This window comes from Gavia stellata, chromosome 8, assembly GCF_030936135.1.
Source record: "Gavia stellata isolate bGavSte3 chromosome 8, bGavSte3.hap2, whole genome shotgun sequence".
Taxonomy (NCBI): Eukaryota; Metazoa; Chordata; class Aves; order Gaviiformes; family Gaviidae; genus Gavia; species Gavia stellata.
In genome coordinates, this window is record NC_082601.1 from 26618184 (window position 1) to 26630139 (window position 11956).

The window sequence follows — 11956 nt, forward strand, 5'->3', positions numbered from 1 at the left end:
CTAATGCCAGGAGATGCATTTAAAATGAACTATAACTGCATTTAAGTTTATTCTAATTCTAGCTAGGTCAGTGAGATCATATGTGGTTTGGGGTATCTTAGTTGAAGTGTCAACGTGGGTTTATGCTCCATTATTATAAGTAAATATTAAAATATGTTTTAAATGTAGTAACTTACATGATGGTTCTTTACATAACATGTATTGTGAAGCTTCACTAGGCTCACTGTTCCCAGCAGCATTCACTGCAGTGACACGGAACTGGTACTGGCTGCCTTCCATGAGACCAGTGACTTTCAGTCTGGTATCATAAACAGTGTAATCTCTGTTCACTCGTGTCCAGCGCAGACTTTTCCTTTCACGTTTGTCCACAAGATAGTCTTTAATCTCACTGCCACCATCTGATTCTGGTTTTGTCCATTGAATAATGATATGTTCCTTGCCGACACTCACTTCTTCAGGAGCACCAGGCTGTGTTGGGATCGCTGTTTTTTTTAAAAGGTGAAAAAAAAAGTATTATTTGACAAATTGTTTATCTATGAGAAATATTGAATTCTGATGCAGAATGGAAGGCAGTAACACTCACTGAAAGCATTCCTGGCAATCACAGGTTCTGTTTCAAGTGGAACACCTGGTCCGTATTTGTTGACAGCTCTCACACGGAAGATGTATTCGTTATTTTTAATAAGTTTTGTTACCACACATGATAAAGTCTGGCATTCAGCCTCAACAATAACCCAGTGAAGCCTGCTGGTTTCACGCCTTTCTATGATATAGTGAGTGATTTGTGCACCTCCATCTTCCTCAGGAATGTTCCATGCCAGAGTACATTTCTCTTCCGTTACTCTGCTAACAGTGATTTTGCCTGCACATGGACCTGGTGAATCTGGGTAGAGAAGAAAACAAGTATTGTTATTAGCAGCTAAGGAAAAGCGTCTCACTCTTATTTGAAAGAATGTGGGGTTTTTAGTATACTAAGTGGGAATATTAATCATGGGATACATACCAAGCACTTTGACAAGAACAGAAATTTGTTTCATCCCACTGGCATTTTTAACTGTTAGAGTATATTTTCCACTATCACTTCTGTCACAGAACTTGATAATTGCAATGGCTCGTTTGCTGGTGTATTGCAGAGATATCTTTTCACATAGATCCAATTCCCTTTCACCTTTGGACCAGAAGACTTTTGGTTCTGGTTTCCCACCAACAGCCGCATCGAGAACAAGATCCGATCCAGCCCTAATTGTCACAATTTCTCCCTGCAGTCTGGCATCGAGTTCAGCTTTTGGTGGTGCTGTCATAAGGAAAAAGAGATTAAAAACAAATTACATGACAGTACTAAAAATAGAATATTATGTTTTTAATTGTTCCTGAATATTTCTTACAGTATTCATCTTTGCAAATGACAGCACCAGTCGATTCAGATCCTTTGCTAATCACACCAGCAGCATTCTTTGCTAGTACACGGAATTCGTATGCTTCATCTTCACTAAGAGCTGTCACAGTAAAAAAGTTTTCTGAGACAATGGTATAATTGCATTTCAGCCAGCGTCCGTCACCAGATTCATTATATGGTTTGCGCTCTATAATATATCCAATAATTTTACTTCCACCATCATAAAGGGGTGCTGACCAGCTCAGTGACACTGTAGATCTGGTGACATCTGTTACTTCTGGTCTTCCTGGTGGATCTGGAGGAATCAAACAAGAAAAATGAGAAATGCAATTCTATTTTAGCTTAAATAACAACATAACTCTAAAAGTAATACTTACCAACTGGATTTTGAGCCACTACAGGTCTGGAAGCTTCACTAGCTTTGCTAACACCTGCAGCATTTAGAGCATAGGTTCTGAATTGATATTCTAGGCCTTCCACCAATCCCATGACTTTGTAGCTGCATTCACAGCATGGCACTTTGTTTTCCTTCACCCAAAGGATAGTGTTGCGCTCCTTCTTTTCAACCCAATATCCAATGACTTTGCTGCCACCGTCATGATAGGGTTCCTCCCAGCGAATGGCCATGGCAGTTGCAGACACAGAATAGACTTCTGGCCTTGAAGGTGGGCTTGGTGGGACTAAACACAAAAAAGATGGGGAGGAAAATGTTAGTTATTAGAAATACCTCAGTCAGAGGAAAAGAACAAATTTTGAAAAGTGTTTCACTTACCGAATGGATGCTCAGCAACAATTGTTTTTGATTCAGTAGGTTTGCTGACACCAAATCTGTTTTCTGAGCTTACTCGGAAACTGTACTCCTGGTATTTTGTGAGACGAGTGACTGTGATCTGTGTACGTTTCACACTGGAATTTACCAGCTGCCATGCTGTTGTGCCAGATTCACGTTTCTCTACAATGTAGTTTGTAATGTCACTGCCACCATCATCTTCAGGTTCTTTCCAGGTCAACACACAGGATTCAGCAGAGACAGATGATATTTCAATTGGGCCAGTGACAGGACCTGGCCTTCCTATGACTACAACTGTGACAGTAAATGTTTTCACACCAGCAGAGTTTTCAAGTGTGAGGTAGTATTTACCAGAGTCACCTCTCATACTGTCCTTTACAGTCAGTGTGGTTCTGTCTTTTGTTGTCTTGATGGTCACTCTCTCAGTTTCCTTCAGCCTCATCTCCTCAAGTTTCCATGTCACTTTTGGAGCTGGGCGCCCACTAATTGGTATATCAATAGTAAAGGTGCTTCCAGCCTTGCATGTTATGAGCTGTCTGCTTATTTCACTGAGATCTGCTGTTGGTTCAATCTGTGGCTCCTTAATGATAACAGAAGAGAAAGCTTCTCTTGGCTCACTGTAGCCAGCATCATTCTTTGCCTTGACCCGGAACTCATATTCAGTGTTCTCCACAAGGCCTTCTACAGTGAAAGTAAGTTGTTTGGTTTGTCCAGCTTCAATCCAGGAGTCAGATCCTTTTTGTTTCATTTCAAGAAGGTATCCGGTAACACGGCTACCACCATCATGATCAGGTTTAAGCCAAGCTAAAACTACAGAAGATTTAGTTGTGTCAACAATATCTAGTCTCTTAGGTGGAGCAGGTTCTTCCGTGGCTACAACTGGTTCTGTTAATTCACAGGGTTCACCTACACCATATTCATTTTCTGCTGACACTCGGTAGTAATACGGCACACCTTCTGCCAGATCAGTGACCTTAAAGATTTGTCGAGTGCATTTTGAACTCACCACTTGCCAGCTACGACGGCTTGCTTCCCGTTTTTCCACAATGTAGTGATGGATACGTGAACCTCCATCCAGAACAGGAGCATCCCACATTAAAGTAATAGATCCTCGAGTAACATCTTTAAATGTAATAGGACCAGGTGGACCAGGCGTGTCTAAAACCTTGACAGTAAATGTGATAGCCTTACTCCCACTGTTGTTTTCCACAGTAAAGACATACTTGCCAGCATCATTTCTATTGCATTCCTCCACAGTCAACGTGCTGAATGAATCAGTTGTTTGAATGTCAGCACGCAAGCTAAGATTAGCATCTGCTTTGGACCACACAGCAGTAGGAACAGGTCTTCCAGAGAAGGCAATAAATAGACGAATGCTTGCACCTGCTCTTACAATATGAGTCTGCTTGAAGTTTGCATCAATATCAATTTCAGGTGCAGAAAGCCTGTCCACGGTTTGGACTGAAGCAGGAACTTCGCAACTTTCTCCTTTGCCAGCACCATTGACAGCACTAACTCTGAATTTATAGTGTTCTCCTGCCTCCAAATCAACAACGGTATATTTAGTAGCAAGAACAGTCTCTGCATTGACTTTCTGCCATGCTTCGAGATCAGCTTTGCACATCTCAATGATGTACCCAATTATTTCCATGCCTCCATCAAAAACTGGCTTGGTCCACTCTAAGCTTACACTAGTCTTTGATGTATCTGTCACCTTTACAACATTAGGAGCACTTGGTGGGCTGACTGGTTCTCTACATTTAATCAGCTTTGAAACGTCACTTGGAGGTCCAACTCCTGCAGCGTTTTCAGCCATGACATGGAATTCATACTCATTGCCTTCAATAAGGCCCGTTACTCTGTATCTGTTCTCAATAATGGGCCTCTTACTGGATACTTTAACCCAGCGCATACTCTTCTTTTCTCTCCTTTCTAGAATATACTCATTTATCTCGCTTCCGCCATCTGATTTTGGTCTTGCCCATGTGAGTGTGATACTGTCTCCTGTTACATTGGTAGGCTCTGGAGTTCCTGGTGCATCAGGGAGAGCTAAAAAAAGAAAAGCGTCATGAGAAAAACAAGATGGTAACTCCACAGTTCTTTCTACAGAATGAGGTGGAAACTTACTGTAAGGTATTTGTGCAGTAACTGGATCAGACTCCAATGGTCTGCCAACTCCAAATTTGTTCACTGCAGAGACACGGAACTGGTACTCATTGCCCTTAATTAATTTAAGTGCAGTGTAGCTGCAAGCTTCACATTTATCTTCAACTAATGCCCAAGCAATCCTGCTGGTTTCACGTTTTTCAATTATGTAGTGGGAAATAGAAGCACAACCATCGTTAGCCGGAGGCTCCCACCATAATGTGACTTTTTCTCCAGTAATGTTTGTGAATCGTATAGGTCCACCAACTTTTCCTGGTGTGTCTGCAATTTTAAAGGTTCAAAATTATAATTTGCTGGCACTTAGAATAAAATAGTATTTTAAAAGAGCATGCTGAAAGTGTTTGGTGCAGTACCTTGTACTCTGAAAGTAATATCTTCTCGTTTAGTGCCTGATGCATTTTTGGCTTCTACTGTGTACACTCCACGATGATCCCGGGTAGCATCTCTAATGAAGATTGTACTGTATCCAATAGCTGTAGTTATTTCTATATTCATTATTTTCTCAATCTCCTTACCATCCTTAAACCATGTCACTTTAGGTACTGGACGTCCTTTGATTAGAGCTTTCAGTCTAATGCTTTCTCCAGCTTTAACATTAAGGCCTTCAAAGTGCTCAGGGCCAAATTCAATTGTTGGAGCAACTAAAAATGGAAAATATAATTCAATTCCCATATAGCTAAGTGTTTTTTCCTGAAACTCTTTTTAATGTACTAATTATAAAAGCTTGTTATATATAGGATTATTTCACTTAGAAAATGGCATTCTCTAAAAAGCAGTTATTATATGAACTATAAACTTATTTTTTCTGTAAGCACACAGTGCAACATATTAACAATAGATGAAAGACACTATTAATATATGCTGTTACAGCATGCCAAGCTACCTGAGGCACATTTTCATTTCTAAATTATTCAGTGCATCAGAATATTACAGTTTATGACTTCTTTCCAACTTTGCTGCTGCTGCTTATCCAACACAAATGTAGAGTGCCATGCCTTTCAGCAATTGATTATGTACGTATGCCAGATTTGGGTCTTCAGTTTAGACCCTTCTACCTTGGAGTACAAACGGAAATGTTCTGAGTTGACTGGAAGTACCTCAGTCACACGTTCTTCCACCCTTGGCCTCCCATTTTCAATCAGTACAGCCAGAAGCTCTAGCTGGTTTCAGTACCCAAATACAAGCATATTAAGAAATAATTCTTACTGTTTTCATCTCTGGTCATGATATAGCCTGAAGATTGTGAAGGTGGGCTGATTGTACCAACAGCATTTCTTGCAAGCACTCTGAATTCATATCGGTCGCCTGAACTGAGTCCTGTAACTGTATATTGGCATTCACTGACATCAGTAAAGTTACATCTGAGCCAACGGTCTTCACTTCCTTGCCGTTTCTCAATGCTGTAGGCCACAATCTTACTGCCTCCATCACGCAGCGGGGGTGTCCATTTAAGGGTGACTGTTTCCCTGGTGACATCAATGTAATCAGGAGTACCAGGTGGGTCTGAAAGGAAAATAATTAAAATTTATTTTTATTGCTGCTCACCATAGTCCACAAGACTAGAATTTTCTTGGATGGGTGATTGATCATTCACTTACCCACTGGAGAGACTGCCAAAGTGAATTTGCTCGGCTCGCTAGCTCGGCTTAGACCTGCAGTGTTTTCAGCATATACTTGGAACTGGTATTCCAGGCCCTCAAGCAGTCCGGTAATCCTGTATTCTCTGTTAGATATTAATGCAACATTAACCTTCTGCCACAAAATACTGTTTCTTTCCTTCTTTTCAACGTGGTATCCAATAATCTCTGAACCACCATCATAAACGGGAGCATCCCAAGATATGGTCATTCCATCAGCAGTTATGTTGTATACAACAGGCTTGCCCGGGGCACCTGGTGGTCTAAACTGATGCTTTGCCACAACATCTGCTGAGACAAGAGGTGGGCTCACTCCATATCTGTTTTCCGCACGAACTCTAAACTGATATTCAGTGTCTTTAACAAGGTTTGGTACTCTGAAAGTTGTTCTGGAGGCACTCGAACACACCAGCTTCCAGTTCATTTGTGAAGTTTCTCTCTTCTCGATACTGTAGCCAGTAATTTCTCCTCCCCCATCATCTTCAGGAGATTCCCATGACAAAACTACACTATCTGCCTTGATTTCATCTAGTCTTAAAGGTCCTTTTGGCTTAGATGGAGGGCCAAGAGTGATGACAGTGATTGTGAATGTTTTTCTGCAAACTACATTATCAAGAATTAAAGTATATTTGCCACCATGCTCCTTTTTCACGTTCTTGATGCTTAAGCTTATCTTGTTTTCAGTTTTCTTGAAACGAAGATGTTCAGTTTCTTTAAGAGGAAGGTTGTCTTTGAGCCAGCTCATTGATGGCTTAGGTTTACCTTTATAGGGCAATTCTATGTGCAGGTTATGTCCAATTCTTACTGCAATTTGACCTCCAGGAATATCAGAAAGGTCAGCTTCAGGTGTTATTATATGTTCTTTCACTGTAATGGGTCCAACAGTAACACCGTCACTCATGCCTTTCTCATTTTTAGCAAAGACTCTGAATTCCATGACAGAAAGCTCTTTAAGTTTTTCAACTTCAAATTCACAGCTCTTGCTTGTGCCTGCATATGTCCATTCTTTTTCTTCCTGCAGTTTCTTTTCAATAACATAGTCTGATATAATGCTACCACCATCATAGTCAGGTTTGCTCCACTGTAATTTAACAGAAGTCTTTGTAGAATCTTTCATGGCTAGGTCTTTCACAGGTGCAGGTATGTCCGCAGCTTTCACTGGTTCAGATGTCTCACAAGGTTCACCCAGTCCAATTTCATTTTCAGCAAGAACACGGAAGAAGAATGCAGTCTTCTCTGACAGGTTAGTTAGCTTAAAGGTGGTATGAGAACACTTTGTTGTTACAGTTGACCAGGCCCTCTTTGTAGCATCTCTTTTTTCAACAACATAATTTGTTATTTCAGAACCACCATTAATGAGAGGTGGCTCCCATACCAGTGTAACTGTGCCACGAGAAACATGCTTAAGCTGCAGCTTCTGGCAGGCAGATGGCGTGTCAAGTACTTTTACATTCACAAATGATGACTTTGTTTCTCCAACTCCATTTTCAATTGTAAGAATGTATTTTCCTGTATCATTTCGGGTAACTTGAGGAATAGTAAGTAGTGTAGATGATTCTGTGTTCTGGATGATATATCTTTCATCAATCCCAAGGTTCTTGTCACCCTTTCTCCATGTGACTGTTGGAGGAGGTCTTCCTTTGAATGGAATCATTATTTGCACATCTTCACCTGCTTTAGCAACAATAGAGGTCCGGAGAGCAACATCCAGATCAATCTCTGGTGCCACTGTGGAAATAAGTAAAAATTAATATACATACTTGGAATGTAAAATAAGAAATGCTTTGAAAAAAATAAAACACAGAAAAATGATAAATCACTGAAAAGTATAGTACCAAGAACATCTTTAGCTTGAATGGGTTCCGTCATTTCAATAGGCTCTCCTTGTCCAGCACAATTTATAGCAGACACGCGGAAATAATAATTAACACTTGGCTGAAGGTGGGATACAACATACTCAGTTGTTCTCACTTCTCCCTTAGTACTGACTACAGTCCATTCTTGCTCTTCACCTTCCCTTTTCTCCACCACATAGTTGGTAATTGGACTTCCTCCATCATAAGCAGGTTTAATCCAGCCAAGGGTGACAGATGTCTTGGTTGTATCCACAACCTTCAGTTTTGTTGGCGAGCCTGGTTTATCTGTAAGTGATAGTTTACAGAGGTGGGGAAAAATCAGAAGCTGTATTTACAATTAATCATAAAGAGGAATAAAATCTGCCCTCAGTTACATTGATGCAATCCCATCCTAATTGCTCATTGTCCATTGATTTCTAACCAATTAGAAATACAGCATGCTGTATCTTACCAACAGGATCTGCGGCTTTGTAGAAGTCAGAAGCTTCAGAGAACGGACCTTGTCCAGCTGCATTGACAGCACAAACTCGGAAATGATATTCGCTGTTTTCAGTCAGACCAGTTACTTTCTGTCTGGTGTCCCGAATGGTTTCTTTAGTAACCTTGAACCAACTCAGACTCTTCTTGTCACGCTTCTCAAGAAAATATCCTGATATTTCACTGCCTCCATCAACAGTGGGCCTATTCCAGACAACAGTCATAGAATTCTTGGTTATCATTGTGACTTCTGGTACACTAGGTGGTCCAGGTGTAACTGAGTAAGAAAAATATATGTCAGTAGATCAGTACTATTTACGAATAATACAGAAGATGATTCAGTTGCATAAGTTATTCTATATGTTTCTTACCAAATGAATTTTTGGCTATAACAGGTTCGGACTCCAGTGAATCACCAACTCCAAACTTGTTCACACCACGGACACGGAACACATATTCATTTCCTTTGATGAGTTTTGTTGTAGTTATGATACATCCCTCCAGTTTTTCAGAAATTAACGACCATACAACCCGACTTGTCTCCCGCTTTTCAACAACATAGTGTGTTACAGGTGCACCACCATCATCTGCTGGTGGGTCCCACATTATTGTAATCTTTTCAGCAGTGACTGTCTTAAATTGTATAGGTCCACTTGGGGGTCCTGGCTTGTCTGTGGAAGGCAGAAGAAAGATGATGTTAAGTATTTATTACTGAACTATTGTTTAATAGTATAATGCAGTTGTATCTTAAGACATACCAAGTATCTGTACTCTAACATGGGCTGATGCTGAACCCATGGCGTTCTTCAATTTTAATTCATAGGTGCCACTGTTAAGTCGAGTTGCATCCTTGATGAGTATAGAGGCAAATTCTGTTGTGTTTTCAACAGACATTAGTGCACTGGTTTGTACCTCGTTGCCATTTTTGAGCCACTCAATTGTGGGTATAGGCTTGCCTGAGATGCCTAGTTTTAGCTTAACTGAAGATCCTGCTTTATATTTCACCACTTCTGTATATTCTGGTGGCACATCGATTTCAGGTGCACCTTCAGAAAAAATAAGAATAAGAACAAGTTAAAAACATAGTTATTTTAGGCTAGTATTTAATAAAACAAAAAATAATATTACTTTATTTAATCTAATAGTTACAGGCATTTTATTAATACAGATCAAAGTAAAGATAGCATATGTAACTTAAATCATAAACCTAGAACAAATTAGAAGTAATCCTACCAAAAAAAAGGCAACCATATGTATAAATATAACCACTTTGGCAGGGGCAGATTTCTGTTGCTCGAAGAATAAAGATACTGTAAGGCTTTAAAAATGCAGATACAGCCAAAGATGTTCATTACAACCATCCCCAAATAGCTCACAGTCATTCAAGCTTATTGAATCAATCACTGTAAGCTAGCCTTCCATATTTAAAAGACTATTGTTGTACAAAACAATGCTGCCTTTAAGCTTCCTAGTACCACAAAATGGTACCGTTATATCATTGCAAAACACTTACCATACGTATCAACACATGTGATAGGACCCACAACATCTGAGGGATTACTAATGGAACCAACGGCATTCTTAGCAAAGACCCGGAATTCATACCGGGAATTTTGTGTCAGACCAGATACTGTGAACTGAGTCTCAATAACATTGGTGAAGCTAGCTTTTGTCCATCTGCCATCCGGAAGATCACGTTTTTCTACGATGTATCCAGTGATCTTGCTACCACCATCAAATGCTGGCTTCTGCCATGACAGAGTGATTGCAGTCTTGGAAATATCTGAGACACGAACGTTTCTTGGTGGTTCTGCAGTAGGAAACATAAGAGTATTGCTAATGAATAACAGCTGTTTTGGATACTGGCTTACTGTACAGGACAGCATATCACAGGGGGAAAAAAATCCCAAACACTACTTAAACAGTTGGGCTTCTTTATTTTCTAGGGAATACATACCACAAGCATCAATTGCAAGGACTGGATCAGAAGGATGACTTGCTTTTCCAATGCCAGCTGCATTTTCTGCATAAACTCTAAATTCATAGATAAGGCCAGCGCTGATAGTGGTGACTTTGAAATGAGTTGTGCGAATGACGGTCTTGTTAGCCTTCTGCCATAATATGCTATTCCTGTCTTTCATTTCCAGGTGGTATCCAATGACTGCACTGCCACCATTAGTGACTGGTTCATGCCATCCAACAGTAATACTCTCTCGAGTGACATTCATGATCCATGGTGTGGAAGGAGGACCAGGGGTAGCTGATGATATCAAAAGAAGCGGTTAATTGTTAAGAAAATTATATTTTCAACATCAGAGCATTAAAACATTGACCTATAGTGTGAGAAGCATATTACTCACTGTAAGGAAGCTTGACAACCACACATTGTGAGTCTATGTGATCGCTGATGCCAAAGCGGTTCTCAGCTTTGATGCGGAATTGGTATTCTTCTCCTGTTGTGAGCTTCATAACTTTGATAACAGTTCTAGCAACGGTTGCAGACACTTCGGACCAAGCAGCAGTACTTGTTTCTCTTTTCAGTACAATATAGTTGGTAACTTGACTTCCACCATCATAAGCTGGTGGCTGCCATCTGAGTGTTACAGTCTCTTCGGTGATTTCACTAAGGACAACAGGACCAACAGGAGGACCTGGTCTATCCAGCACAACAATATTTACAAATGATTTTGTGGTGCCACTTGAGTTGGCAGCAGTAATGTCATATCTGCCAGCGTCAGCAGCCACACTTTCTTTAAGATTAATGATGAGACTTTCTGCAGTGGTTTCTGTGTGAAATCTCATGGTAGGTTTCAGTGGAACACCGTCTCTAGACAATGTCACCTTTGGCACTGGTTTTCCAGAAACTGGAATTTCAACTTTCAGGTTTGATCCCGCTCGAATGTATACAGTGTTATGAGGGAAGCCCTTCATGTCAACCTCAGGAGATTCTGAAAAAGAAAACATTTTCAAACCATTAAAAAATGTTCTCTCTTTTAAAATATGAATCCAGTTTAATGTGTATCAACTTCTGTCTCATTTCAGGAAGCATACCTAATTGTTCTTTAACTGTAACAGGGAGCAGTAATTCCTTAGGATCACTTAAACCAGCTTGGTTTTCTGCAGACACCCTGAAGAAATAGTCAACATTCTCCTTAAGACCATGGACAACATGATGAGTTGTCTTTACGACTGCACACTTAACCCATTTTTGCTGTCCTTTCTCAAGAGCTTCAACGAGGTAGCTCAAAATTCTGCTTCCACCATCATGTTCTGGTTTTAGCCATGAAAGAGAAACACTGTCCTTTGTGACATTTGTTACTCCAAGTTTTTCTGGTGGGCTGGGTTTTTCTGAGAAAAGAAGTGCAACAGGTTAAGCAATATAGCAAGTATTTACTTTTTGTATTAGCAATTGCACAGGAATGCCATCTACATTGAGAAAATGTGTTTTTGAGTGAATTTGTATATTACAAACATTTTAAGTAAAATGCAAGCAAAGCTTAAAATTCAAGCTATTGCTTAGCTCTTTTTCATTTGTAAAACCACAGATATACCTACCACAAAATTATCTTTTTTACTGTAAACGGATTTAACACTTTTTATAGTATTTTGAAGCAAACATTTTAAAACACATATT

The 11956-nt window shown here is 40.0% G+C and overlaps 1 protein-coding gene across 1 annotated transcript in view; it reads right to left on the minus strand.

Moving 5' to 3' along the window:
* TTN (titin) overlaps window positions 1-11956 on the minus strand; it is a 243708-nt gene that overhangs the window by 16155 nt on the left and 215597 nt on the right. Inside the window, exons 223-240 of the mRNA XM_059820083.1 lie at window positions 11374-11670; window positions 10683-11270; window positions 10280-10582; window positions 9836-10132; window positions 9081-9368; window positions 8694-8993; window positions 8297-8599; window positions 7825-8130; window positions 5951-7717; window positions 5559-5855; window positions 4706-4993; window positions 4314-4613; window positions 2169-4235; window positions 1774-2076; window positions 1386-1691; window positions 1004-1294; window positions 584-883; window positions 177-482 (exon numbers count right to left, since the gene is read on the minus strand). Coding sequence (XP_059676066.1) covers window positions 177-482; window positions 584-883; window positions 1004-1294; window positions 1386-1691; window positions 1774-2076; window positions 2169-4235; window positions 4314-4613; window positions 4706-4993; window positions 5559-5855; window positions 5951-7717; window positions 7825-8130; window positions 8297-8599; window positions 8694-8993; window positions 9081-9368; window positions 9836-10132; window positions 10280-10582; window positions 10683-11270; window positions 11374-11670 — 8907 coding nt within the window. The remainder of the gene's footprint in view (window positions 1-176; window positions 483-583; window positions 884-1003; window positions 1295-1385; window positions 1692-1773; window positions 2077-2168; window positions 4236-4313; window positions 4614-4705; window positions 4994-5558; window positions 5856-5950; window positions 7718-7824; window positions 8131-8296; window positions 8600-8693; window positions 8994-9080; window positions 9369-9835; window positions 10133-10279; window positions 10583-10682; window positions 11271-11373; window positions 11671-11956) is intronic.